Here is a 27883-nt window from a genome sequence, read left to right as displayed (position 1 = left end):
TGATCCTGACAAGCCCTTTATCCATGCCAGAGAAGTTTCTGGGTCTAATCCTGTCCCAGGCTTCTCTCCATTTCAGACCCAAAGCAGTAGACAGGCACACCAAAGAGGGGCCCTACAAGCTAGACACCAGAGTAGGAACTGGGTAGTGGTAGTCCTGACGACTCACTGGCCTCTGGCCTCAGGGACACCAGGAGGCCACCTCTCTCCCACTCAGTGGGGGAGAGAGGGTAAGGAATTGCAGCCTCCACAGCTGCCCTCTTTTCTACCCCACTCACCACCCAGTGGCAGCACACTGGCCAGGAGGAGGTTAAATCCATTCAGTCAAGAAGGGTGGGGCCCTGTGGTGTCCAGACTCCCTTCAGCGCTGGTGAAAACCCGGAGTGTGGGCGTCCCAGGGGTGGAGCTCTGACCTATGGGGCTCCAACTTGTCCCACTGACAACGCTCCCACAGGAAGGGTTTGTGTAAATAAGAATTTTTTTTTTTGCTTTCCTTCTACAAATAAATTAAGAAACAAACTAGAAAATTGTCTGCACCCATTGCAGCCCTTGGGTATGGGGTGTGCCCTGTCCCTGCAGGGCTAAAAGGGTCCATAGTTCCCTCCAATCTCAGAGCAGTCCAGGTCCAGGCCAGAGACGACGGAGACGGGAGGGAGGTCGTGACCTCTTGGCAGGCTCATTTCTGCAGCTGCCCCAAACAGCCAGACTGTCCCTGGGGCTCGGCCAGACCCCGGCGCTGGCTGGGAGAGGAGGTGTCTGGCAGGTCTTGGCAGGGAGGAGCAGCACTGCTGCAGGGCCTCTCAGGGGAGGGGTGAGCCAAGTAAGCATTCACCAGCTGCATGATCTCTTCCACCTAAGGGAGGGCAGAGGTCAGGATGCACCAGGGGCCACAGGGCTCTCCTGCCTCACCCCCTACCCAGGCTCCCTACCAAGGCCTGACCTGAGCTGCCCCGACAACTTTTCCTTTCTCAACATCACTCCCTCACTTACAATGCGCCAGCCACACTTCCTTATTTGTGCTTCTCCAGTAAGCGAAGTTTATTCTCATCTCAGGGCCCTTGCATTTGCCGTTCCCTCTAACTGGCATGCTGTTCCCCCAGAGCTGCCCACGGCCAGTTTAAATATCACCTTCTTTGCGTGTACTTTTCTGACCATCCCACCCAATGCTGCAGCCACCTCCTGTCACACTGCACTTCCTGTTGTAGCATTAAAATCCTCAAGCTCTTCCACCATCACTGTCCCACCACCAGTGCCTAGAGCGAGCTGCACCATGCCTGAGCTCGGTGCTTAATAAATGTTTCTTAGCAGCATTTTCCCTCCCTTCTTCCTTCCACACTCCTCTTCCCACTCACCTGGGGACTCTGCAGGAGGAGCTGGCTCTCTCCCACCCTCAGCGCCAGGGTGTGGGGGCCCATCAGCTGGCAGGCGGCCACATGACCGTAGCTGACACTGTGGATGGGCTCGGTCTCCCCGGGTCGGGAGAGGGACATCGCCTTGGCCCCCAGACCCAGGAACAGCTTCTGTGGAGCACCCCCACCAGCCTCCTGGGGACAAACAGGCAGAGTCAGGGTGCAAAGGGGGACCCTGCAGCATCATTTTAGGCAGGAGGAGAGGGCTGAGAGCAATCGTTTCCCAGTCCCCCCACCCCATGACCCACAGTGCATGTGTGAAGGGGGCTCTAGGGCTCGAGCCGGGAGAACCCAAGGGCCGGTGACCCCTGGGGTCTGAGATGGGCGGCTGTGGTGCATGTAGGGAACGAGTTGACTCCCTGAGTGGGGGCCTCTGGCTCTGGGGCAAAGGTGTAGGGCTTGGGCCACCAGAGTCCCCTTCGCCCTTTTCCCCCTCACCGTGCTCAGCTCCAGTACTTCATACCGAGCAGCGCCGAACCCTGGACACTGCGCCGCCAGAGTCAGGTAGGCAGCCATGGCCTCAGCTCGGCCCATGCCCCGTAGCCGCTTCCAGCCGCCCAGCACAGCAGCCGCCATGCCGGCGCCACCTCCTCCCTCCCGGGCCGCGCTGCCCACCGCGCTGCCCGCCCCGGCGCGCTGGACCCGCTCCGCTGGCCTCTTGGCCAGGCCCGCACTCCAGAGCGCCCTGGCCAGCAGGGCGGCAGACGGGGGAGGCCTGGAGATCGGGCGGGTAGGGTCTTCACGCGGCGGGGCAGGAGGCGGCAGCAAACGGTCCAGGCGCGGCACGGGCGCCCGCGGGGAGAAGTCTCGGTGCAGACTCTGCAGGCGCAGCGCCGCCAGGGCGCGCAGCATGTCGTCGGGCGGGGGAGGACGGCCGCGCAGCAGCAGAGCGTGAGCCTGCGGGAGAGGCGCCGGGAGTCAGCGAGGCAGCGGCGCCTGTGCGGCCGTGAAAACACCTCGGGGCGAGGCATCTTAAGTCCGGTTTCCAGTAAAGCCTCCCACGGGGTTGCCACAGCGCCGAAAAACGATGGCCCAGCGAGGGAATTCAGGCTCGGGAGTCTTTTGGGTATGTGGGGCGTGAATGCTAGAGATCCTCACCTGCTCGAAGAGGAAAGGCAGCTCGTGACCGTCTGGGGACAGCCCCTCGGGGTGCAGGGGTCCGTGAAGGCGCAGGCACAGTCTCCAACCGGGGTCGGGCGAGTCCTCCAGCCCATCTTCCTCCGTCGCCAACCTGCATTCGAGAACCCAGTGCTAAGCGACTCAGGGGTAGCCCCCATCCCCCAGGGCTGGGGCGGAAAGGGGCCCGATGTTGGGGGCGGGGCCAGGGCTCTGGGGACCGCCGGGATGAGCCTGGGAGCTCCGCTGCAAATCACTGGTGGGCGGGAGTCCCTCTCGGAACCAGCGACGTCACTAACCAGCAAGCGGCGAGCGCTCATAAATGTTTGCTTAGGGGCTGACCGAAGCTGAGGAAGATGGGCTACTGGACAGCAGGGCTGGGGATGGACATTTACTTCTCAAACCTGGTGAGCACGTCGGCCACGAGAGTCCCCCCAGCCAGGGCTCGCTCCTGGGCCCCTTGCTGCTCGTACAGCGCGAAGGCGTTTCGGCTTCGAGCCAAGCCCAGCCGCCCCACCAGCTCTCGAGCAACCTGGAGGGGGAACGGCGGTGCGGGGAGAGTCAGGATTTACGGAGGGGCTGACCCAACTGGAGGGGTCTTTCAGCTCTCCTAGTCCTGCCACACACTCCCTTCGCCCACACGACGACTCTCAGGCCCGGGTGAACCTCGGGTCCGTGTACCAGGGGAGCCGGGCATGGGAAGCTGTGAGGACAGGGGTACCGTTTCAGGGGTCTTTCTCTGGCCCTACCTCCGCCGCCGTGGTGTGGGAGTCTATGGCCACGGGGCAGGCACCGGCCCCCGGACAGTGCACGGTACACCACAGCTCTTGCCGTCGGCTCAGCGCGGAAATCTCCGCCAGCGAGGGTACGAGCTCTCGGCCACGCGTCCGGCCCAGCGCTCTGCGGATGAAGCGCGCGTATTCCGCCAGTTCCGAATCCGGGAGCGCCCGCTCGGTCCTGGGTTAGGGCGAACGCGCAGATCAGTGCTCGGAGGGCTTTTCCCCTCCCCCCGCCTCTCACATTCTTATTTCCTAGTTTATTTCATCTCGTCCACTCCCTCCCCTCCAACTTTACGGCAGAGACACGCTCTTCCGAATCGACCTCTGGAGCTCTGCCTGGAGGTGAATTACTTTCTAACGCTAGAAAAGAATCTAACCCATCTGCCCCTACCTCTGCGACCTGCCCCTCCTAATCCCCAAAGTCTCCAAGGTCCTCCTTCGAGTTGAAACCCAAAATCTAGCCGCCTGCCGCTTTCCAACCTAAAACCCCTGACGCTGGTCTGCATCAGCCTCGGGGAGAAGCACCCTTTTGATCATTCCTCTGCTCAAAGGGGGCGCCTTTTTATAACTCCTCCGCGGGCAAGTGAGACATGATCCTGTGATTCCTACAATGGCATTGTACATATTAGCAGGGGCCCTGACCTTGGGCAAGTCCCTTTCCTTCTCCGGGTCTCAGTTCTCCACCCACCAACCCCTTTCCAAAGGCCCATCATTCTCTCCCAGCCCCATAGCTCCCTTGGTAGTGTGCCAAGGCCTCGCCCCACCCCAGCCCTCTCACCTCTCCAGATGTCCCAGGAGGTGACCTCGTACAGCTCCCCCAGGCCGGAAGGTGCAGCTCATGCAGGTGAGGAGCTGCCAGTACCGGAGGGCTGCGGGGTCTTGGGTATCGGGGAACCCGGGGGGCCCCGCGGGGCCCGAGGTCTGCTTAGCCAGCTGCAGGAAGAGTTCGTCACGAAGCGCGGGCAGGTCCCGGCAGGTCTGAAGTACACCCTGCATCAGGGGCCCGGGGCGCCGCGCCCCCTCCAGGGCCTGTAGCGCCAGGAACAGCCGTACCGCCTCCTCGCGCAAGGGTGCGTAGCCAGGACCTGCGGGAGGGTGGGGGCGGAGGGACGGTTTGGAGAGGGGACATGGAACTGGGCCCTGGGAGGAAGGCACGAACGAGGGGAGATCAGAGGGAGTATAAGGGGACAGGGGGAGGCAAGGAGGGAAGAGTACGAACGACAGGAAGAGTGAAGGGAAAGTAGTGGACCCCACAAGGCCAAACTCTCACCCTTGCCTCCCAGGACTCCCCCCCTCCCCATCTGCTAAAGCTGCACTTCCAGTCAGTAAGGTAGAGGGACAGACTGAAGGACAGAGGTTCAAACCCAGACTCTGTAACTGGGGACAGAGAGCCAGAGAGCCAGAGAGCCATCACTACAGGTCAGAACACAGGCTGGACTTGGAGTCAGAAAACCTGGGTTCTTCTGTCAGCTCCCCTTAATCCTCTAGCTGTGGGGCCTGGGCCAGTCCCTAAACCCACCTGGGAAGAAATACAGCTGGATGAGGCCAGCACATTATCCCAACGAAGGTGGCTTTTCCACCGCTTCTAGCAGTGGTACGGCATGGTCTTAAGAGTATAATAAACAAATAGGAGACAGGGTAGAAACTCATGGAGGACACCAGTAGTCAGAAAAGGTCACGGGAACTTTGTGTATGTGTGTGTGTGTGTGTGTGTGTGTGTGCGCGCGCGCGCGTGTTGGCTCTTTATCTCACCACCCTCGGTACCAGTCTGGTCAGCTTCTGGTTTCAGATTCACCCTTTAAAAAGTGAGGGGCTGGGTAGGTGCCCTGAGGACTGCTAGGTCTCTCTGGGGGGAGGCATTCAGGTCCCCCAATCAAGGGCTCCGGCCACTCACCTGGGGCGCTGACTCCATAGGGCAGGGGCAGGAGCGGGGCATACAAGACTCCACTGGTGTGCCTCAGAATTGGGTTTCGTCGGTAAATGAGGGCCACGGCCTCCGGGTCCTCGCAACTCTCCTGGAGGCCAGGGCAAAGAGTCAGGGTGATGGAGAAGGGGGCTCCCCGCGAAGGCAGAAAGCTACTGGATCCACAACCCTCCTCTTCCTCCATGGAGTCCCCTCTCGAGTACCTGAATGTCCCTGAGCAGCAGCTGGGTGGGGGTCTCCAGCGGGGCCTTGGAAGCGATCACTTTGCGCAGCGCCACCCCCCAGCGCTCTGCTTCAGCCTGACGGGGGGAGCAGAGCCTTACACTGTGCTTCCGGCCAGACACGGTTACCGACCACAGACCTGGCGGGAAGAGAGGCCGGCAGGGCAATCAGAGCCGGCTGAGGCTACTGCACAAGGAGGTAGGGGAGTCCCCACAAGGTCTCACCGGTCTCCTTGGGCTTGCGCTCCGGGCCGGTCACAGAGCACAGGCTGGTGAGAACCAGGCTCCAGAGGCGCCGTGCCCCCTTCCCGCTGCTGCTGAACTGGTCCAGGGAATCCCGGCTGAGCACGAACCAGGCCCGGCGCGGGGGCAACCAGGGCCGCGCCCCTCGCTCGCGGGTCTCGCGGTACAGCCAACCTGGCGAGAAAGGATCACCAGGCGAAGACATAACTCCCTGAAGGCTTGGGACTGGGGGACATCCAAAGTGCGTAAGATGGGTCCTCACCTTTCACGACGACATCCGAGTCCTCCTCCAGCAGCCCTTTCTCCGGGATGAGGCTCTGGGTCTCCTCCCAGCTCTGCAGCCTGGGCCAGAGGGGAGGAAGTGTTGGGCGATACTGAGGGTCCTGCACCCGCCTCCAGGGGGCTCCTCAACAGGGGTTCCCCAGACTTCGAGGGGTGCCTGCTCCTGGGCTAGGCACCCTTCCCCCAGGCTGTGGGAACTGCTGGGCCGGTCTGACCTCGAACCAAAAATAGCCTGGACCCCCCCTCTTCCTCCTGGCGCCCCCAGCTGGACCGCCCCCTCGGGACCCTAGCCAAACCACAGCGTCCGGCGTAAGGACTCTCCCTTATTGCACAATCGCAAGAGGGAAGGCGGCAAGGATGGGGGTCCCGAAACGGCCTGGGGTCTCCAGACCATGGGACGCAGAGGAGGAGCTCACCTGTCTGAGATGGGCCCACTCCTCCCAGGTTGAGTCAGCGTCACATCCAGTGGGCCCTGGGGAAACAAGTTCAGGGTCAGAGAGCCCTCCTCCAGGGATGCCCGTGGCCTCTGCCCCCAGGTCAGCGCTGCTCAGGGGATTGAGGAATCATTAGTGGGGCGGCGAAGGTGACGGAGTGAGCTGCAACCCTGGACTGGCCCCTCCCATCAGTCTCTACGGAAATGCCAGAGCTAAGAAGCCTGGTCTGTGACCTTTCCTCACCCTGCGAAGATGCAGTAAGGGGTTCGCGAGGGTGGAAGGAGCACTGGGCAGGGAGTCAGGAGGCCGGGGCTCTAGTACCAGCTCCAGCACCAACTCCCCAGGGAAGCAGAAGAGGAACTTCGTAAGTCCTCTTCAGTCTTTGGGCCTTAGCATCCCGATCTTTGGAAAGGGAGAGGTGGATGAAGTCCCTTCGCGTCCTGGCAGATTCAAAGTAGCCCCCCTCCCCCCTTTATTTTCCCTTCTTTGCCTGATAGGCAGGCAGGAGGTGAGCACAGAGATGAATGAAAGGGAGAGGAATCCCTTTGGCACAGGGCTTTCTCAAGAGCTTCTTTTGCATCCCGTCTCCCACGGACACCCCTGAGGCTCTGTCAACAGAGTCCCTGCGCCTTTGCTGGGGCTCGGGAAGGGCTGGCCCCGCGGAGGAATGGCACACACTCTCAGGGGGAGATGTTGTAGGGGTTTTGCCCCTCCCTCTTTGCCCTGGAACTTCAGCTGTGCGCTGGGGTCTGAGAAAGGCCACAGACCCGTCCAGGAGCCAGGTCAGGCAGGAACTGTGCCATCGTCTCATTTCGGGCAGACTGCTGAAGCCAGCAGGGGGAGGTGGGGGAAGGGGGCCAGGGACACCTGTCCCCAAGCTCCCGGGAGGGGGGTGGAGGTGGAGCACGAGGGAGGCAGTGGCCCGGTTCACAGAGCTGACCCTGCCCAGCCTGGAAGCCCGAGGACGCCTGCGTCCTGTGCATTCCCGAGGGGAAGACCCACCTGTTTTCTAGAGGATCTGAAAGGGGTTCCTGGCCACACCGCCGCGGAGGGCAGGTGCTGACCACTCTTAGACCAACTCCCCTAGTCGCAGTCCCCTGCTTCCCTCCCTGCCCCCCCCCCTCTATATTTATCCGCCCTCCGCCTCCGCCAGGTGCTGGCGCCGGCCCCGGCGGCACAGCCCGCCCTACCCGGGCACGGAGCCACCAGGCCTGCTGGGGACCCCTGAGCGGGGGATGGGAGCCTGACCCAGGTCACAAACCTGGGAAATCTGGTTGCCCGGTCTGCCCCGGAATCAGAGAGGGGACGTCAGGGGATGGAGGCCTCCCACACCAATGGTACCTCAGTTTCCCCAGGAGGAGATTGGACAAAAGCGGGGAGACAGTATCCCTCATCGTCCCCTCCGGGACTTCCCAGGAGGCTCACCAGGGAGGGCCGAGAGCTCTGTCCTGAGGGTAACGACGAGGAGTCCTCCAAGAGTTGTGGCTCCCAAAGCCCTCTCCATGGGGTCCCCGCCACGGACCCCAATGTGAGGATGCCTTCTCCCCCTTGCCCAGGTCTCTGAGGCGGGAACTCCCGCATCTGGCCCCAGCGCTCAGCGCTCTCGACCTGGGAATGGAGCGGACCCAGGCGTCCGAGCCGCCCAGCCGGCCTCACCACATTCCTCGGCTCTGGCGGAGGCGGAAGGAGATGGGATGGGACGCGGGCCCGGCGGGGAAGGGTGAGGCAGAGCCAGGTCGGGCCACGCGTGACACCTCCCTGCCTCCGGGCCCCCAGCAGGTGGACAGCGCCCAGCGTGCGGCGCGAGGCCCCCAGGCACATCCAAGTAGGGCTGCTTCTTGAGCTCCCGGGGGCCCCAGGCAAAAACCTCTCCCACCTCCCCAGCCTGCCAAGAGCACTGCGTTTGGCTGGAGCCTGGAGCGGGATCAGGCGTGACGGCCGGTGGTAGTGAGAGGGACTGAGACAAGGCTCCAAACCCCCGGGACTTACCCTCCCGCCGCCCGCTGGACTCGGGGTCCGTAGCTCAAAGGTCTCCTCGTCCTCGTCCTCGTCCCCGTCCCCGCTAAGTTCGCCGTCCCCGTAGTCCCGGTGCAGAAGAGTAAAGCCTCGACGGCAGCAGAGGAGCCACCACAATCCCCCGGGGAGAGGCATCCGGACAAGCAGCCGGGGGATGGGGGCTTGGGCAGCCGGGGCCAAGCTGCAGGGGGTCGGAGAAGCTGGCGAGGCTCCGACTCAGACGGGTGAAAGACGGGGCGGGTGGAGGGGAAGAGAGAAGGGGACTGGGAGGAGGCAGTGTCTGCAGCCGGGGTGCAGGGGTTGGTAGCTAGAGCCTGCGGGGGCTCAGTGTCTGGGCCCCCGAAGGGGGAGGGGGAAAATCGTCCAGGGCCCAGGGGGGAGGAGGGAGCAATGTCCGGAGCTGGGAAGTAGTGTCCGTTGTAGTGTCCAGCCCTGTGTGGGGCAGTATCCAAGGTGGGCAGCTGTCCAGGCTTCAGGGAGGGTCGTGTCCGGTAGAACGTCCGGTGGCCGGGGCCCGGGCCGCGCGCTCTGCGCTCCCTGCAGCCCCGGGACTGGCGCGCTAGGGGCGCGAGCACCGCGCCGGGACCCCGCCTCCCAAATCCCCTCCCCTCTGGCCCCTCCCTTCTCTCTCCCCTCCCTTCTTTTGGGCAGGGTCCAATTTTCGTCACAGCCTCCTTTGCCCAATCCCTGTGCCTGGCGCCGGGCGCGGCCACCAATCAAACTACTGAAACGGCGGCGGGTGGCATCATGTGCCTCTGGCTTGGTGACAGCGGGGAGGAGCTAGGAAATGGGGAGGGAGAGAGCGGTGCGCTGTTAGTCACGCCCCCGTCTCTGAGATCGGACGCGGAGTGCTAGTGACGTCACGGAAGCCCGCCTTCAAGCTCTCGTTTTAACTCTTGGCGCACCAACCTACAGATTAAAAACCCTTTTGAAAAAAGAGGCTTTGGAGGACGAAGGGCAGAGGGCCTAGAGGCAGGCCCCGATTGCTGTCCTCTGAACCCCTGCGTCAGGTCCCAGCGCCCCTGAGACTACCTGCGCCAGGCACAGCTCTGGAGGTGGCTCTCCGCCCCGGGATGAAGTCCAGGTCCTCGGCATGAGTCACCTCCTTTTCGAAGCGAAGAAACCTAATTTAGAGCGCACAGCTCACTGAACTCCAGTAGGGAGAGTGACTTGGGGTTCCAGGCAATTCTGCTGTCCTCGGATAGAGTGGAGGCCTCTCAGGGTGGACCTCCTGCGGTTCTGTGCAGAAAGGGGTTAACCCGGGGCGGGGCCGCGGACGGGGCGGGGGACCCGGGCTGCAGCGGGCGCGCGCGTGCGTTGCTGACTCAGCGACGATTTCCTCGGTCGGCCGGTGGAGGGTTCCAGGTTGACCCCCAGTGGTCCGTGCGTGGGGCATTTTGAGGATCGGTGCCATCTGCGCGCATTCCGATTCCGAAGTTCACGGCCCTTAGATGCCGCGCTTCCATCTCTGCCGCCAGAGGCTCTGGGATAGAAGGCTCCTCCGAGCTGAGCTGAGCAGGACAGGGCGGGGACGTCAAGCCAGCGCCTCCCTGGAGATCTCCCCGCCACGCCACGCCCTTCTTGCCCCAGGTCCCCAGACTGCTGGCTGGAGTGGTCCGACAGCTTTGCTGGCCGGATGTTAAACTGCGAGAGTTGTCGCACGTGGACACCATCCTGCCTGTCGTGATTGTGTGAAACAAAGACCAGGATTCAATGCGACTGTCTCTATAGACCATCTGCCCTGCCCCAGGCCCCAGATGAGAGTGGCCTGCACCAAGGTTTCCTGGGCATGGAGACACCACAGCGATACACTCTCTTCCCTGTCTGGATCCCAGGACCTTGTTGCAGGGAAGTTCTTCCCAAAGTCTAACCTCTCTCTTTCCGGCAGGCTCGGTGCGTTTCCTTTGACCCCTTCCCGGGGAAGACTGAGAGCAGCAGTCACCTCCACCACCACGCCCATGATAATGACTCTTTGGAAATTTGCACATTGGAAATCTATCCTTGGTTTTTTTCCAAGGTGAAAAAACTCCGACTCAACTTTTTATTTATTTTTTCTTTTCCACCACAGAAGCTTAGCAGAGACTATAAAGTAGTAATCTAATCCAAAAGCCCACTCAAAACGGGAATCTCCTGCCTCGTCCCTGTCCCCGCACCGCACACAGGCACACACAGTCCCTACAGACTCAGCCTGAACATTCCAGAGGTGACGAACGTGGTACTTACTAAGGCAGCCATTACTGGATAGCACTCCGCTTGTTAGAAAGCTCTTCCTTAGCTATTTCAAGAGGAACCCCCGCCCCTCCTCGCCTGCCAGCTTTCCCACCTCACCTCTGTCGGCAGAGAGCGGTGAAGGGGGGCGGGGGGGCGGTGCCTGGGGCTTTAGCAGGCTCAGCAGCCCCCCACCCCCACTCAGGCTCTCATCACCTTCCACTCAGAGCCCAGCGCTCTGGAGGTGGAGGTGGGGGCGGGGCGGAGGGGAAACCCATGGCTCTGCCCTGCTACAAATCACTTCCAAGTCAGTGGCTCAAAAATAGTAACAGTTGTTGGGCTGTATCTCATTTCCATGTTATCAATTTAATGTGGCAAAGTACATAAGCAATTAGTGTAAGGCTCTACCTCTTTTTCAGCGTACCTCCACCTACTCCCCCTTCCCACTGCCTTCCCAGATTCATTTCCTCGGCTTGCACCCTCCTCTTGATTCGTGGCCTTAGTTGTCCCACAAGGAAACACTGTGGGTCTCAGTGGGAGCCGAGCAGGAAGAAAGGCGGGGCCGACGGGGGCAGCAGCCGCGGGGATGAGGCACTGAGCTGCAGCTCCCGACGCGGAGCAGCCTCCGCAGGTCCTGGCGGAAGCGCAGGCCCAGAAAAGCGTAGAGCACGGGGTTGAGGCTGCAGCGGGCGAGAGCCAAGCCCCCGGTCACCAGTAGTGCCAGATCCTTGCGCTTACTGGCGGGGCAACTCCGCTCCCGCGCGGCCAGTAGGTCCACTGTATCCAATAGCAGGGCAAGACTGTAAGGAAGCTGCAGCACCACGAAGGCCACCACCAGGGCCACCACGACGAGCAGCGCGCGCCGGCGCTCTGGCCCCCTGGCGGCCAGCAGCGTGCGGCCCAGGAGCGCATAGCAGGCCGCCATGACCCCCAGCGGCAGCGCGAAGCCCACGACCACTTGCGCCACCGCACTCGCCCCTTTCACCGTCTGAGTGAGGCCTTCGGGGAAGATGAGACGGCACCGCCTCTGGCCTTCCCGCTGCCCGTCCTGGCTGAAAAAGAGAGCAGGCAATGCCAGGAGCAGCGACAGCAGCCACACGATGGCTGAGACCAAGTGTGCTCGGCCTGGTCCGGAGGGCCTAGGTCCAGCTGGGAGGGCTCGAGTAATGGCCACATAGCGGTCAGCGCTAATACAGGCCAGAAAGAGGAAGCCTGCGTGGAAGGAGGCCGAGTAGAGGCCAGAGATGGCACGGCAGGTGACACTTCCCAGACTCCAGCCCTGCAGAACCCCCGCTGCAGCAAAGGGAAGGGTCAGGACCAGCAGGAGGTCGGCCAGGGCCAGCTGGAGCAGGTGGGCGGACGTGGGTGAGCGAGTAGCACGTCGGGCTGCCAGGTGGGTGGCTAGGACCAGGCCATTGCCGGCCAGACCCAGGGCAGCCACCGTCAGGGAGACACTGGATTGGAAAGCTCGACTGAAGGCCTGGACATCCGCCTTGTGGCAAACCTCTGGAAACGGCCCGGGCGAGTATGCGTCTTCACTGTACCCGGAATAGGGACCCGGGGAGACCTGGGGAGGGCAACATGAGAGGAGAGACTTTATGAATCCTTCTCTTCCCACTCCCCTCCCCTTCCCACCACCCTTCTAAGCAGGGAGGAGGCGCGAACGTTTCCAACCCCCCAGCACACCTGCAACAGGCCTTGGCTTCCCTTGCACCCCTCCTGCCTCTGCATCCAGCTTTCTGGGTAACCTTGGGGAAGCCACCTGCCCTTTCTGGATCTCAGTTGCCCAATATGTAATGTAGAGGTTAGAAATCCTGCCCAGCCCACCCGGCAGGGCTGTTTGAAATAAGGATTGTTTGAAATAGGAAGATAATGGATGTGAAGCATCTGTGCTCTTCATAGGCCAAGGGTTTGTATTGTTAATAAGTCTTGGAGCTTCCGTTCTGCTTGCAGCGCCCTCTCCTGGAAGAACGTACACGTGCAGGCTTTGCCTCAACTGGCCTGGTCCCCTCCCCACCTGCCACGTCCACCTCCAGTACAGGTGCACTGTACCGCTCAGGGTGAGCGGCTCTCAAGAGTTGGGGCTCTGGTTTTCTGTTAGCACCTGAGACCTCTGCTTTCTGCTCACCCTTCCCTTCAGCTCCAGCCCCGTCCCCCAACCCCACCCTCCCATTCACCAGCCCCATTTTTCTGGAGGGCTCCTGACCCCAAATGGCTCCAGGCGTCCTGGGTAGATCACAACGCCCCAGAGGCCTGTTGCCCGATGTGGGACCCCATCCCTTTCCCTTTCCCTCCCTCTCTGCAATCCCTCCCTCCCTGCCTGGCCCCAGTCCCACCTGTTCTGCGGGCTCAGTCTCCATCTCCGGCTGCACAGGTTTCTGAGGTGTAGCCACTGGGGAGAGAAGTTAAAACTAGTGGGACAGGAAGGAAGGGGCGGGGAGAGGGGCCAAGAGAGCGGTGGGTACTAGGGTCTGTGGGCCCTCTCTACCTAGCTTCACCACTCCACCCCCCCAAAACAATCTATTTCAGTAGAAAGAGAATGGCTTTTTGGAATATCCTCCTTTGCTAGCTACCTGTGTGATCGTAAGTTTGTTTTTTGTTTTTGTTTTTGTTTTTTACTTCTCTGAGCCTCGGGGTTTTCATCTGCAAAGTGGAGTAAAAGGTAAAAATACTGAATTCATAGGGTTATGAGGGTGCCTAGCAAGGGTGCTTGGAACATACTCGTACTTTGCCTTTGGAAAATGTTAGAATGTTTTCCTATTCTTCTCCCCATCCACAGGCAACTCGCCCCCCGCCCCCGCCCCGCCTCGGATTCTTCACGCCCTCCCTTCCCCCACCCCTGCGACCACAGTCCTCGCCAGCCTCGGTTATTCAGGGTATTTCCCGGTGGCTGGAGGCTCTCTACCCCCGCCCTTTCGAAGCAAGGCTGAGGTGCGCGCTTGCGCGGGGTCCGGGAAAGCGGCGCGCGCTAGGAAAGGGAGGCTGGGGAGGGGGGAGGTGAGAGGACAGAGGGTGGAAAGGAGAGCGGAGAGAACAGCGGAGAACCAGGAGCGACTGAAGGAGGGGGGGCGGGGGGAGAAGGGTCGGAGGAGAAGGAAAGAGAGAGGGTGGGTGAGGAGGAGAGACGGTGACCCGCTGCGAACCCCAGGAGGGCTGGGAGCCGGAGCTGGAACTGGAGCCCTAGCCCCAGCGGGGCACCGGGAGGCGGCCGAGGAGACCCGGCAACCCCGCAGGATGAGTCTCCGGCTCTTCTGTATCCTGCTTGCCGCGGTCTCAGGAGCTCAGGGCTGGGGCTACTGTGAGTGCGGGGCTCGGAGGCTGGCAGGGTTGGGCCCAGGAGTTCAAAGCCTGCAGGGCGCGTCCCGAACCGCATTGCGGCTGGGTGGTCGTGGGTCCCTTCCCGGCCGGCGCTCGCTCGCTCGCTCGCTTTCATCCTTTCCTTCCTCTCCCCCGCGCTCCGCAATGCAGCTCCAAGGCTGGCGCGTGCGCCCAGGTCTGGGGCTGGGCTCGGAGCCGGAGCCGAGGATAGAGACGACCCTGGCCGGGATTTGGCACTACGATCCAAGCCGGAGCCGGTGCCAGGGTTTGAGGGTTGAAAATAAGGGTGTTAATGGTGACCCGGGGTTGAATTAAGGTTTTGTCAAGGGCTGGGGTTAGGCTTGGCACTGGCCCAGGGGCTAGGGTTTGGGGGTGAGCTCTGGACTTTGGGGCTGGGATCCAGGCAGGAGTTGGCGGCTGATTGTTGCTAAGGTTGGGCACGGAGCTGACGGTGGTGCCAGGACTGGCTGGGGTCGGGACCAAGGCCTGGATCTGGAATCGGTGCAGGCTGGGGATGCTGATGAGTGGGAGCGCTGCTCAGGATGCGGCCGGATTGCTGTCAGGCTGACTCGGGTTCTGAAAGACGCTCAGTTTCAGACTGTGTTGGGGGTACTGAGCCCCGCGGGTTGATCAACGCAAGAACGGGACTAGGGAGGGTCTGGCTTAAGGGTTCCCCCAGAGAAGGTAGCTTCTTCCCCTGAGTGTGCAGCAGCGGTTGCTGCGGCCTGGGTTGATTAGGTGGCTTAAGTCAGGGCTGGGTTGGCCTCTGGGGAACTGAGGAGGAGGAGCTCTAATGGATTAGTGTGCGGGGCCTTTGGGAGGGGCTGTCCCCACCCATACTCCTGTTCCCCCAACCCAGACGGCTGTGACGAAGAGCTGGTCGGGCCCTTGTACGCCCGCTCCCTGGGTGCCTCCTCCTACTATGGGCTCTTCACCACACCTCGCTTTGCCCGGCTGCATGGTGAGCACCTGGCCCCACGGAGAAGTGGGGGGATCTGGAGGGCTGCGGGCAGAGGGGGAGCCAGTGGCGAAAGCCCTCGCCCCTTCTGTAGGCATAAGCGGATGGTCTCCCCGGATCGGGGACCCGAATCCCTGGCTCCAGATCGACTTAATGAAGAAGCACCGGATTCGGGCTGTGGCCACACAGGGCTCCTTTAACTCTTGGGACTGGGTCACACGTTACATGCTGCTCTATGGAGACCGAGTGGACAGCTGGACGCCATTCTACCAGCAAGGGCACAATGCGGTACTCCAACCTCCTGCACATGCACTTGGGGAACCTTCTCAGCTTTGCCGCCTGGGCTGGGCATTCAGTTGTGGGGAAAGGGAGGAGGTGCTGGTGAGGGCACAGATGAGGAACAGTGACTTCCACTCTGGAGACTCCGTCCAGAGGGACTGTAAGCTCACCATGTGTACAAGACACTCCCAGAGGGCAGGGTTTGACAACCCTAGGGTGAAATCTGGGAGAGCTTCTTGAAGGAGGTGACCCTTCTTGAGCTTTGAGGAAATAATTCAATAGTGGGAGAGGACACTTTAGGCTAGGGGAATTGTGTTTGCATCAAGCCCTGAAGGCAGGGGAGATCAAGGAGTGTTTGCCTTTGGGAAGTGGAGATTGGCTGGGGGTGACAACTGTGGGCTGGGAGGCTGTTGGGAAACAAGGCCGAGGTGGGGACCGGGTCACTCCTCTCTCCTCCCTTCTCAGACCTTCTTCGGTAACGTGAACGACTCGGCGGTGGTGCGCCACGACCTGCACTACCACTTCACCGCGCGCTACATCCGCATCGTGCCCTTGGCCTGGAACCCGCGCGGCAAGATCGGCCTGCGGCTGGGCCTCTACGGTTGTCCCTACAGTGAGTGTGCGCGGACGTCGTGGAAGGGGCCCTGGGAGACACACAGACTCCCCGGTCCCCGGCCCACCTACGCTCGTTTGCGCAGAGTCCGATGTGCTCTATTTCGACGGCGATGATGCCATCTCATACCGCTTTCCGCGAGGGGTCAGCCGAAGCCTGTGGGACGTGATCGCCTTCAGCTTCAAGACCGAAGAGAAGGATGGGCTCCTGTTGCACGCCGAGGGCGTCCAGGGCGACTACGTGACGCTCGAGTTGAAGGGGGCGCACTTGCTGCTGCACATGAGCCTGGGTGAGCGAACCCGGCGCGATTCTTGAGGCGCTGCAGCCGCGCCCCTCGCCGCACCTTCTCCGCGAACCCGCGCCTGCTCCTGAAGCTCTTCTATTTGGACCAAACACCCCACCTTTTACGCGTAGAATTTGGTACTAGCAAAACACTGGACAGCAAGTTAGCAGATTGGATTCCAGTCTCAGCTCTACTACCCGCTAGTGGTGTGACCTTGGAGATGGCACTTCTCCAGTCCCAGTCTCCTCATTGTAAAAATGTCACACACACACACACACTAAATGGACATTATTTTTGTGTCTAATTAGTTTCTTTGGAGCATCCACATGATGAAGTAGAAGCAGCTATCATGCCCCACGTTTTACCGATAGGTAAACAGAGGCTCAAAGAGGTTAACTGTCTCACCCTAAGTCACATCCTTGCCGATGACCACCACTCCATCCCAGACTCCTGGTGGTCCACTCTCTGTATGCCCACCCTCCCTGGCTGCTGCTTGGCCTGGGGGGTTTACTGGGGGTCTCCAGGTTCAAGGCCTGACCTAGCCCTATTGCCCCTCAGGCAGCAGCCCCATCCAACCAAGGCCCGGACACACATCAGTGAGCGCTGGCGGGGTCCTCAATGACCAGCACTGGCATTATGTGCGTGTGGACAGATTTGGCCGCCAAGCCAATCTCACCCTGGACGGCTACGTGCAGCGTTTTATTCTCAATGGCGACTTCGAGAGACTGAACCTGGACTCCGAGGTGAGCAGAGCAGGGGCTCTTTTGAATGGGGTGCTGGGTGGGTCGGTGGGGGGGCACCACTTCTCTCCACCGTCCTTGCTTTTCGGTTTCTAAGTATCCTGGCAGCTTTTGGCAAACTTGCAGCTCACACAAAGGCCTGGGGTTTGTCGTTGTTGCTGTTAACATACAGATCCCCGGGCGCCCCCTCCCCGCCCAGAATTGCTGAGATGCGGTTTGGAAATCTGGATCTGGGGGATTGGGCGAGATGAAAAAATTACCCCTCTGGGTTGCCCAGCTCTGTGGGGTTGGTAAAGACCCTGACCCCGGTCTGCATGTGAAGAATCCCGGAAAGTTGTATGGACTTGCCCAAGGGCGTGCAGCCACTTGGTGTTGGATTCGGGACTAGAACCCAAACCTCGGGGTGGGGGGCCCAGCAAGCTTACAGCTTTAATACCAACACGGGGGAAATGCGTATTTCAAGTCTTTTACAAAGCTGTATGGCGGGGAGTGCAAGGGAAGCACGCGCACGCTCCCGCACTGGGAACCTCACCCCCTAACCCGCCCGCAGATGTTCGTCGGGGGCCTGGTGGGTGCCGCGCAGAAAAACCTCGGCTATCGGCATAACTTCCGTGGCTGCATGGAAAACATCATCTTCAACCGAGTCAACATCGCGGACCTGGCTGTGCGGCGCCATTCGCGGATCACCTTCGAGGCCAGTGGGCAGGGGATCTGGGAGAATGGGACATCAGAACCTCTCGGAAAGCAAAGAGGTGGAGCGGGGAGAGACCTTGACAATCAGATAGAAGCCCAGGACCTCTCCGCAGCCAGATGCTCAAGTGGGGGGCATCACAGAAATTCAGGAAGTCCAAAGTTCCCCCCTTTACCCTCCCAGTTAGGAAGCTGGTCTGGCCATCCACCTGCTCAATGAATAGGTAAAGAGAATCAGGTGCAGACGCCTGGAGGGGCGCGGCCAGGGGGCGCACAGTGGTGCAGAGGCTTCCTAGNGGACATCAGAACCTCTCGGAAAGCAAAGAGGTGGAGCGGGGAGAGACCTTGACAATCAGATAGAAGCCCAGGACCTCTCCGCAGCCAGATGCTCAAGTGGGGGGCATCACAGAAATTCAGGAAGTCCAAAGTTCCCCCCTTTACCCTCCCAGTTAGGAAGCTGGTCTGGCCATTCACCTGCTCAATGAATAGGTAAAGAGAATCAGGTGCAGACGCCTGGAGAGGCGCGGCCAGGGGGCGCACAGTGGTGCAGAGGCTTCCTAGGGACTTGAACTCAGGCCGTTTTGGTGGGATCCCTCCGCCCCAGCTCAGGAGCGCGCAATTCAGTATGGCTGCCCTAAAACCTGCAGGAAATCGCCTCTGGCCTTCGGAAGGGAGGAGGTGGCTATCCTGCAGACGGTGTAGATCAGCGGTAGCGAGCGAGCAGAGCCCCCCTCTGCAGCTGGACATGCTTCTAGGGGGTGAGAACGGTCAGGGATGGAGCTCTTACCCCTAGGCCCCACGCTCCCACGCCCAGTGACAAAGATCTTAGACCAGTACAGAAACGGGATTTCCCAGCAGTTGCTTTCGACTGCTGATGGATGCTCACTTTCGCCCCCAGGGTAAGGTGGCCTTCCGCTGCCTGGACCCGGTTCCTCACCCGGTCAACTTCGGGGGTCCTCACAACTTCCTGCAAGTGCCTGGCTTCCCGCGCCGCGGCCGCCTGGCAGTCTCCTTCCGCTTCCGCACCTGGGACCTCACGGGACTGCTGCTTTACTCCAAACTGGGGGACGGGCTGGGCCACGTGGAGCTGATGCTCAGCGAAGGGCAGGTCAACGTGTCCATCGCGCAGACAGGCCGCAAGAAGCTGCAGTTCGCCGCTGGTGAGGGGTGGATGGCGGTGCGGGACAGTAGGAGGCCCGAGAAGGGCAGAGGAGATCTGGGGAGGTTGTGGGCCTGGCCTGAGGCCTTGCATATTGGAGAGGAGTGGGGGGGAGGGGGAGGGGAGCAGAGCAGGCGGTCCCAGGACCCTGGGAAAAGGTGGAAGAGGATGGAGGCAGCTGGGCCTGGGGCAGACGACCTGAGGGGCCGTAGGTGCTGGGAGAAGCAAGAAGGCTGAGAGTCCCAGTGTATTCTCCAGTTCCAAGGAGTGTCTGGAGGTGGTTGTTACTCACTCACAACTTTGCAGACTCTGTACAAGCTGCTGGGGTTATGGATGGTGAAGAGAGACACTGGGATGTCACCGCTTGGTGTGATAAGTGTAACAATGGGACACAGAGTGGGGGTGCTGCCTCCCCACGAAAGACCCATTTCTCCCAGGGCCTGGTGCTTTCCCACCCACAGCAGCCTCCTTTCCCGTCCAGGGTTCCGCCTGAATGATGGCTTTTGGCACGAGGTGAACTTTGCGGCACAGGACAACCACGCAGTCATCAGCATTGATGACGTGGAGGGGGCAGAGGTCAGGGTCTCGTACCCGTTGTTGATCCGTACAGGGACTTCATACTTCTTTGGAGGTAAGTGTCGGCTAACCCAGCCAGATCCCTGTCCCTGGGAGGGAAGGCTGCCACCGGAGTCCACTCAGGTGGGATGACATGGACAGCTGTGTAGGGATACACCCCTCTCTCCACTCTGGGGCCGTGGGAACTGGAAAGTCACCATTACCTGTTGCCCTCCTCCCTGCACGTCTGGCTCTGCCTTGGCATCTCCCTGGGGAGGGCCTCGGGGTGCCCCGTGGGCAGGGCCTCACAGGGGTGGTTGCTCCAGGTTGTCCCAAGCCAGCCAGTCGATGGGACTGCCACTCTAACCAGACAGCATTCCATGGCTGCATGGAGCTGTTCAAGGTGGACGGTCAACTGGTCAACCTGACTCAGGTGGAGGGCCGGCGGCTTGGATACTTCGCCGAGATCCTCTTTGACACATGTGGCATCACGGACAGGTATCCAGAAGCTCCTCTCCCTGCCGGAGGTGACCCCCTTCAAAGCCCTCTTCCATGATGTCCCAAAGGGGGTGGCCTTTCTCAATAATCTTTCCTCTGGTCCCAGCTCCTCAGTCTCCCACCTGGAGATGATTCCTCCTTGACCTCTCACCTCCTGTGTCTCACCTTAAAGTGACATATGCTCAGAATGGAAATGAGGAATCTATTGTTTTGTCTTAGAAGGCTTTCTCTTGGGGGTGTGGTACAAAGCATTATTTGTTCTTTTAGGGAAGGGGAAACAGTACTTGAGCCCTGAGGCCCGCCTGAGGCCCCGGCGTTTCGGCCCACACTGGCTAGTTGGGCGAGGTCTCTCTCATGGCGTTCTGGCCCTCCCGGGGGCTGGGAGCGGAGCCTGTGGGGGTCAGCCCCCACTCTCGGGCTTCCAACAAGGCTGCTCCCCAGTGCCCACCCTTCCTTAGGTGCAGCCCCAACATGTGTGAGCACGATGGACGCTGCTACCAGTCTTGGGATGACTTCATCTGCTATTGTGAGCTGACTGGCTACAAGGGGGTGACCTGCCATGAACGTAAGCCTTTCACTCGTGGGATATGGGGAAGAGTCGGGGACAGTGGGGGGGGGGTGTCAGGAGAAGGTTGCTGGGGATCATGAGGCTGCTAGAGGTGGTGGGGCTGGCTCTCCTAGCCCTCTGAACCCGTAATTGCCTTTCCCCCACCCTACCACCTACCAGCTTTGTATAAGGAATCTTGTGAGGCTTATCGGCTCAGTGGGAAAATTTCTGGAAACTTCACCATCGACCCTGATGGCAGTGGCCCCCTGAAGCCATTTGTGGTGTACTGTGACATCCGAGGTAAGGGGCTCCGATGGGCGGTGGAGGGGCAGCTGACAAGGCTATGCTGGGTTGTGGGGGAAGCAGGGAAAGAGTGAAGGGTGGCCAGTGGCCAAAAGGAGCAACCTGCGGTGGGGTTAAAGGAGGGCAGAAGGGGAAAGGGACACTCCTGAATATGTTGTAATCTAGCCTTGCAGATAAATTCCAGCTTCCTGGTCTGTTTCAGGCACCTCACCTCCAGCCTACGGGGCCCCGGGGCCCAAAGCTGGGCTGGAGCGCAGCTGCTGGCCGCTTTTATTTGCTCCGAATTGCAGCAGCGGTGGTGGAAGTGGGCAGAGAGATGGGTAGAGAATGCCCATCTCCAGCCAAAGCTGTCCCTGCTCCTCCCCCAGAGAACCGGGCATGGACAGTTGTGCGGCATGACAGGCTGTGGACAACTCGGGTGACAGGCTCTAGCATGGAGCGGCCATTCCTGGGGGCTGTCCAGTACTGGAATGCATCCTGGGAGGAAGTCAGTGCCCTGGCCAACGCTTCCCAGCACTGTGAACAATGGATCGAATTCTCCTGCTACAATTCCAGGCTGCTCAACACTGCAGGTTGGGGGCTAGGGGCTGGGGGTAGGAGGGTGAGGCAGAGAGTTGGAGGGGAGGCCAGTGGGGGCCTGGGAGAAAGAAACCAGATGGTTAAGCCGGAGCCTTGGGCTAGAAGATTCAAGAGCCTGGGCTGGTTAGAAGGGCAAGAGAGGAGCCCAGAGGCCCGTGGAGGGACAGGGCCTGGAAGCCGCCTGCCCCTCTTCCCAGGAGGCTACCCGTACAGCTTCTGGATTGGCCGAAACGAGGAGCAGCACTTCTACTGGGGAGGCTCGCAGCCTGGGATCCAGCGCTGCGCCTGTGGCCTGGACCGGAGCTGCGTGGACCCCGCTCTGCACTGTAACTGTGACGCTGACCAGCCCCAGTGGTGAGGGAGGCAAAGGGCCAGGGCTTTCTGGATCCCTGGACGCATGCAAGGCAGGGGCTGAGCTTCCGCATCTCACCTCCACAGGAGAACCGACAAGGGACTGCTGACCTTTGTGGACCACTTGCCTGTCACTCAGGTGGTGGTGGGGGACACGAACCGCTCCACTTCTGAGGCCCAGTTCTTCTTGCGGCCGCTGCGCTGCTATGGCGATCGTGAGTGGCAGGCCCTTTTGTGCACCCTCCAGGGTCGGCTCTTCTGTTTCCAAAATCTAGGCCACCTGACCCACGGGGTGCCTGCAGGACACAGGGCCAGAAGCCCCAGGTCCTGCTACGATACAGCCCCCTCTATGTTGCTCCTCTACTCCTTGCTCTTTCATTACAGTCCTTGGTCTCCCTGCAGTTTCCCCGGCTGTCAGCTTGGCCTTACCTGAGCTCTCCCAGCTCCCCTGAGGCTCCCTTACCCCTACCCCCCCAACCTCCTTGACAAAGCCCTCCTCTGTCTGGTTTTCTAGGCAATTCCTGGAACACTATCTCCTTCCACACCGGGACCACCCTGCGCTTCCCTCCAATCTGTGCCAACCACAGCCTCGACATTTCCTTCTACTTCCGGACCTCGGCTCCCTCGGGAGTCTTCCTAGAGAATATGGGGGGCCCGTACTACCAGTGGTGCCGACCTTACGTGCGGGTGGAGCTAAACAGTGAGCAGACGCACTAGGAAGAACATGGGGTGTTGTTCTCTGGGGAGAAATGGGGTAGGTGGAAGCTGGGGCAAGAGACCAGGCCAGATGCCCCTGTGAGGGGCAGGATGGAGTGGGCTTTCGAGGAGCCGGGGTCCTGGGCCTAGCTCTGTCTGGAAAGCTGGCTGTGTGATGGGGAGCGGGGGGGTGGGGCAGCACCCCGTTCGCCTCTCTGGGCCTTGGGCTCCTTATCTGGGAATAGGGAGCTGGACTCCTACCTGACCAGCTGTCCTTCTAACCCGAGAAGTGGGGCTGGAAAGCTGGCTCAGCAGTCTGTAAATTTGGGAGAGACCTGGGGCACAAGGGTTCAGGCAGTTTGCGGGTTTTGTCCCAGGCCATAGACAAACTGGAGGGACACTCCAGGAGTTCGGAGGGAAGAGGAGAGGTGGTGTTGGCTGAGCAGTCTGTGTAGGACCTCGGGGGGTCTGAGTCTCTCCCCTCACCCCCACGTGGTCTAGCATCCCGGGATGTGGTCTTCGCCTTTGACGTGGGGAACGGAGATGAGAACCTTACAGTGCACTCGGAGGACTTTGAGTTCAACGATGATGAGTGGCACCTGGTGCGGGCTGACATCAACGTGAAGCAGGCCCGGCTCCGCGTGGACCACCGGCCCTGGGTGGTGCGGCCGATGCCCCTGCAGACCTACATCTGGCTGGAGTACGACCAGCCCCTCTACGTCGGTGAGTGGCAACCCAGAGGCATGTCTGAAGCTTCCTCAACCTTCCCACCCTCTCAAGGCTGCTCTCCTTGTTCCCAGGGACCCCATGTTGTAGCTCCCAATCCCCTCTGCTTCCCGGTGAGCCGAAGGCCCACCTTTCCTCTCCAGTCCCTGGCTCTATTCCATTCTTCTGGCTTGCTTGGCTCCCTTCCCAACCCCAACACTTACTGGTTTCTCTTTCTACATCTGTTTCTTGACCTGCCCACCATTCCCAGGGTCTGCAGAGTTTAAGAGGCGCCCCTTCGTGGGCTGCTTGAGGGCTATGCGTCTGAATGGAGTAACTCTGAACCTGGAAGGTCGCGCCAATGCCTCTGAGGGCACCTCACCCAACTGCACGGGCCGCTGCGCCCACCCCCGCCTCCCCTGTTTCCATGGAGGCCGCTGCGTGGAGCGCTACAGCTACTACACGTGTGACTGTGACCTCACGGCATTTGACGGACCATACTGCAACCACGGTCAGCACTGCTGGCTACGGGAGGGCAGGGAGCCCTAGGGTGTAAGGAGATGCAGGGGTGGCAGGGAAGGAAGGAAGGAGGGTGTCAGGTCAACACCAGAAGAAAACCGGAGCTGTGCCTAGGTTCCTGAGCCCCGAGCTGGGGCCATCAGGCAGCTGAGGATGCCGGGCAACTCCAAAGGCATAAAATGGGACAAGAAAGGGCGGTACAGCTAGGTGGTAGGAAAAGAACTCCAATGCAACAAGCAAATAACTTTCCCGTCTTCCCCTGTCACCAAGGTAACACAGGTTACCCCCCTTGCAAGCATACCCACCTCAGGCTGCATGAGGCCCTCCTAAGCCATTTCCTATTTGACAATTGCTGCACTCCTAACACCTGTCTCCAGCCTGGTTCTCGGTTAAGGAGAACCTTGTCATTCACCAGAGCAAGACCTCCGCACACACACCCAGACCGCATCCTCCCAAAGGCTGGTCTAGGAGGCTGTGAGAGCAGGTGGGTCGTTGACGGCAGGTCTGGCGGAGTTAGGGAGAGGCAGGGGCTTAGGGACCAGCAGGAGGCCTCTGGTCTTGGTCTGGAAGTGTGAGTAGTGGGGAAGGTGCTGGACGGGGTCACGCTATCTCCATGCTAATCTTGGCTCTCCACTTACTGTGTATTCTTAAGCAAGAATACCCATCTGAGCTTCGGTTTCCCCGCCTGTAAAATGCAGGGGTTGGATTAGATGAAACTGGTTGGTGGCAGGAACTGAAGGCAAGTCCCAGGGGCGGGTATGTGTGGCTGACAGACAGTGTCTTCACGTGGGAACGAGGCCTTGATCTCACTACCTCTGCCTTCAGATATCGGTGGTTTCTTCGAGCCCGGCACCTGGATGCGCTATAACCTGCAGTCGGCCCTGCGCTCCGCAGCCCGGGAGTTCTCCCACATGTTGAGCCGGCCGGTGCCGGGCTACGAGCCAGGCTACATCCCTGGCTACGACACTCCCGGCTACGTGCCTGGCTACCATGGCCCCGGCTACCGTCTGCCCGACTACCCGCAGCCCGGCCGGCCTGTGCCGGGCTACCGGGGCCCCGTGTACAACGTCACTGGCGAGGAGGTGTCCTTCAGCTTCAGCACCCACTCCGCCCCCGCCGTCCTGCTCTACGTCAGCTCCTTTGTGCGCGACTACATGGCCGTGCTCATCAAGGAGGACGGTAAGCTCCCGATGGGTGCTCCCCTGGCTCCTCCACGGATGGCACCCTCCCATCAGTAGTTCTCATGGCTGCTGACCCACTGACACCTGCAAGGACCCTAGAAAATGGGGACTGAAGGACCTGACAGGAGACTTCCCCTCTGCACCCCCAGGGACTCTGCAGCTACGGTACCAGCTGGGCACCAGTCCCTACGTTTACCAACTGACCACCCGACCTGTCACTGACGGCCAGCCCCACAGTGTCAACATCACCCGGGTCTACCGCAGCCTCTCCGTCCAGGTGCGTGTGAGGGCGGCGGCCCAGCTCCGACCGTCGCCCCACGGTCTACGGAAAACGTCAGATGTGTAGCGCTTGTAGAGCACGTTCCAGTTCACACAGCATCTTCACACTTGTTACCTTGTGTGACTAACAACAGGCCTCGCGGTAGCTCGGGTACGCAGGTGTTCTTACAGCTGTTTTACAAATCCTTACCCGGACTAGGAAATACAGTGGTTCTCCCAAAGCCAAACCACTCAGCAGCTGCAAAAACAAGGCTCCGACCCAGACTGTCGGGGTTTCCACACCAAATCCTCTACCTGGGCCCAGGGGTCGCCCACCGAGGACAGAGCCAGGACTTACACCAGCGTGGACAGAGTTCCTGCGTGACCGTGGCTGCGTCTGCCTCTGGTTCTCCCCGCTCATTTCCTTCCCCCGCCCCGCCTCAGGTGGACTACTTCCCACTGACCGAACAGAAATTCTCCCTGTTGGTGGACAGCCAGCTGGACTCGCCCAAGGCCCTGTATCTAGGGCGCGTCATGGGTAAGCTGTGGGTGACAGTGCGTTTTGGGTAAGAAATTGTGGGCGAAGCCCCTGGAGCCCAGAAGGGAGTGGAGGACCTGGGACTCGCAGTGCAGGCGGTGGTGAGTGGGTGCCTAGATGGTGAGAGGGGACAGGGCGACTGGTGGTCCAGGGCTCCTCTCTCCCCCAGAGACGGGAGTAATCGACCCAGAGATCCAGCGCTACAACACCCCAGGTTTCTCGGGCTGCCTGTCTGGTGTTCGATTCAACAATGTGGCTCCCCTCAAGACCCACTTTCGGACCCCTCGACCCATGACCGCAGAGCTAGCTGAGGCCCTTCGAGTTCAGGGAGAACTGGCTGAGTCGAACTGTGGAGCCATGCCACGTCTTATCGCAGAGGTGCCACCTGAGCTGGATCCCTGGTACCTGCCCCCAGGTATGTCCCCGCGACACAGAAGAGGGGTGACAGGGAAAGAAAGTCGTTTCTACCAGGTAAGGAGAGAGGCTTCTCCTAACTGGTGCTTTCTCCTCTTCAGACTTCCCATACTACCATGATGAAGGATGGGTCGCCATACTTTTAGGCTGTGAGTAGTGCGAGCCCCACCCGGACCTCCCGACTCCACCCTCTGACCGTCAGCACCCCCTTCCCGCCCCGCGTGTCCAGAGCTGAGGGGTGGCGAGGGCACCAGGTGCACGGTGGTGCAAAGAAGGATGAGACAGGCCATGCTGAATGGAGGTGGCACATAACTGAGCTGGAGATTTTTAAGTGCTCGAGGATGCTACACTTTTAACTGAATTATTAAGATGGGGCTATGGGTAAGGAATGAGGAAATGGGGATACAGTAACATCCAGAGAGAGAAGAAACTGCAGGGACTACCAGGGACATGAAGAGAATACTAAAAATAGAAGACAGCAGGGGAGAAGCCAGGGTTCAGACCTAGCAGACACTTAGGAAAGCCTGCCGGGTCGGGAGCGGACACTGTTGCACACCTATGCTTTAGTCGGAAGTGTATATGCGCGTCTATGTGAAGGTGAAACCCCCAAGATCTGCCCTGAATTGTTTTTTTCCCCTTCAGTTTTGGTGGCCTTCCTCCTGCTGGGACTGGTGGGAATGTTGGTGCTCTTCTATCTGCAAAATCATCGCTACAAGGGTTCCTACCACACCAATGAACCCAAGGCCACCCACGACTACCCTGGCAGCAAGCCTCCCCTACCTACTTCAGGCTCTGCCCTGGCCCCAGCCCCAACACCAGCTTCCACCCAAGTTCCAGCCCCAGCCCCGACACCAGCTTCCACCCAAGTTCCAGCCCCAGCCCCAGCCCCAGCCCCAGCCCCAGGCCCTCGGGACCAAAACCTACCCCAGATCCTGGAGGAGTCCAGGTCTGAGTGAATCAGAAGGGCTTCAGGGACCAAGTCCATTTTCTCGAATCCCCCAGTACCTGTCTCCACCCAACCCTGTCAGGGACATTTGACTCCTCTTAGCTGGTTCTACTCATACAGAGGATGCCCTTCCCGCCAAGTTTGGTGGGCAGAGCTACAGACAGGACCAAAGGGAGTGGCCAGGCCTCACTGCCTAAACCAATGCCTTGCCCATTTCCATTTTTCCAGGCTCCTGATTGTTTTTCTGCCCCAAAGGAGAAGCCTCATGGGGTTAAGACAGGTCCTTCCTGCCATCCCTGTCCCAGCTGCTGCCAGGGATTAACAGAGTGCAGAAGAGATTAACCGTCTCTCTTCAAACATTCAGTCTCAGCAGGGACAGATGTGTGGGGTTGTAGGGATGCACAAGGCATGGGGGAGGAGGTGGCGGAATCATATCCCCCAAACCCTGCCCTACAGAATGTCTTCCCTGTGTCCACTCTGTCGGGGGTTAGGGAGGGCTTCACTACTGGCCCCCGCTCTCCTCTTTTGTTTTTTACAAAGACTCAGAGGCCTCAGCTTAGCACTTTAGTACCTCCGCTGCTTCACATGCTTTAGCCAAAGCCATAAAACTTGCAACATAGAAGAAAACCATGCAGACACTGACTAGCCAGCCCTCTACTCTTCCTCCTTCCAAGGTATGCAATAGCCTTGCCGCCTGTCCAAAGGCTTGGCCCCTCTCCAATGCATGAGGAGTCTGCTTTTCTCTGCTCAGAGATGCTGCTTCCTTTGCCCAGAGGTCATATTCTTTATATATATTTTTTGTTGCAAAGTTTCTCTCTAGAGAACCACTATATGTCACTCTAATTTTTAAATTATCAGTTTATATATAAAAGAAAAAAATCAATCGATTTGTCCTGTTCTGTGCTGGGGCCACAGTCTGCAGTTCGCTTCTCCTGTGCTAGAGGTCCCATGCGGCCGGCCGGTCCCTCAGCCAGCCTGACCCGACCTCCACTCTGAAGCTGTGCTCTCGGACTCGGTGCCGTTCCAATAAAGCAGAGTGGTAGAGCCCCAGTCGGTGTGCGGTGGCTGGTGTCCTGGTTGGGTGGGGTGGTGGGTAGTGCAATGGTTTTAAGGGAACTAATCTG

The 27883-nt window shown here is 60.1% G+C and overlaps 3 protein-coding genes across 5 annotated transcripts; 1 reads left to right on the top strand and 2 right to left on the bottom strand.

The window, feature by feature from the left end:
- Positions 1-473: 473 nt before the first annotated feature.
- On the bottom strand, positions 474-9014 carry PLEKHH3 (pleckstrin homology, MyTH4 and FERM domain containing H3). Of its 3 annotated transcripts, none has more exons than XM_037033162.1 (13): positions 8395-9014; positions 6388-6443; positions 5952-6031; positions 5672-5863; positions 5429-5586; positions 5196-5316; positions 4080-4386; positions 3272-3479; positions 2918-3054; positions 2505-2637; positions 1845-2303; positions 1350-1541; positions 474-850 (listed from the first exon to the last, which is right to left on the bottom strand). In XM_037033162.1, the coding sequence occupies exons 1-13, from the start codon at positions 8554-8556 to the stop codon at positions 674-676; spliced, it is 2382 nt and encodes a 793-aa protein (XP_036889057.1). In that variant the 5' UTR covers positions 8557-9014; the 3' UTR covers positions 474-673. The 3 variants fall into 3 exon arrangements, with proteins under 3 accessions (XP_036889057.1, XP_036889054.1, XP_036889055.1); XM_037033159.1 differs by lacking the exon at positions 8395-9014 and adding an exon at positions 7831-8385; XM_037033160.1 differs by lacking the exon at positions 8395-9014 and adding an exon at positions 7831-8383 and having other exon boundaries at positions 2927-3054.
- A 2040-nt stretch (positions 9015-11054) lies between these two features.
- CCR10 (C-C motif chemokine receptor 10) lies at positions 11055-12990 on the bottom strand. Its single transcript, XM_037033554.1, has 2 exons — positions 12966-12990; positions 11055-12196 (listed from the first exon to the last, which is right to left on the bottom strand). Exons 1-2 carry the CDS (start codon positions 12987-12989, stop codon positions 11129-11131), a joined length of 1092 nt encoding a protein of 363 aa, XP_036889449.1. The 5' UTR covers position 12990; the 3' UTR covers positions 11055-11128.
- Positions 12991-13662: 672 nt separating this feature from the next.
- CNTNAP1 (contactin associated protein 1) lies at positions 13663-27809 on the top strand. The gene is made up of 24 exons (XM_037033549.1): positions 13663-13927; positions 14807-14908; positions 15000-15193; positions 15650-15797; positions 15883-16086; positions 16639-16823; positions 17371-17514; positions 18409-18670; positions 19151-19300; positions 19551-19722; positions 20181-20287; positions 20450-20569; positions 20941-21144; positions 21349-21505; positions 21590-21717; positions 22017-22202; positions 22700-22921; positions 23175-23414; positions 24248-24601; positions 24753-24880; positions 25306-25399; positions 25569-25814; positions 25915-25962; positions 26456-27809. Exons 1-24 carry the CDS (start codon positions 13864-13866, stop codon positions 26767-26769), a joined length of 4173 nt encoding a protein of 1390 aa, XP_036889444.1. The 5' UTR covers positions 13663-13863; the 3' UTR covers positions 26770-27809.
- Positions 27810-27883: the final 74 nt, after the last annotated feature.

This window comes from Sturnira hondurensis, unplaced genomic scaffold (genome assembly GCF_014824575.4).
Source record: "Sturnira hondurensis isolate 20B ecotype Veracruz unplaced genomic scaffold, ASM1482457v3 Scaffold0021632, whole genome shotgun sequence".
Taxonomy (NCBI): Eukaryota; Metazoa; Chordata; class Mammalia; order Chiroptera; family Phyllostomidae; genus Sturnira; species Sturnira hondurensis.
Note: the sequence above shows the minus strand (reverse complement) of the source record. Positions and strands in the feature narration are given on the sequence as shown.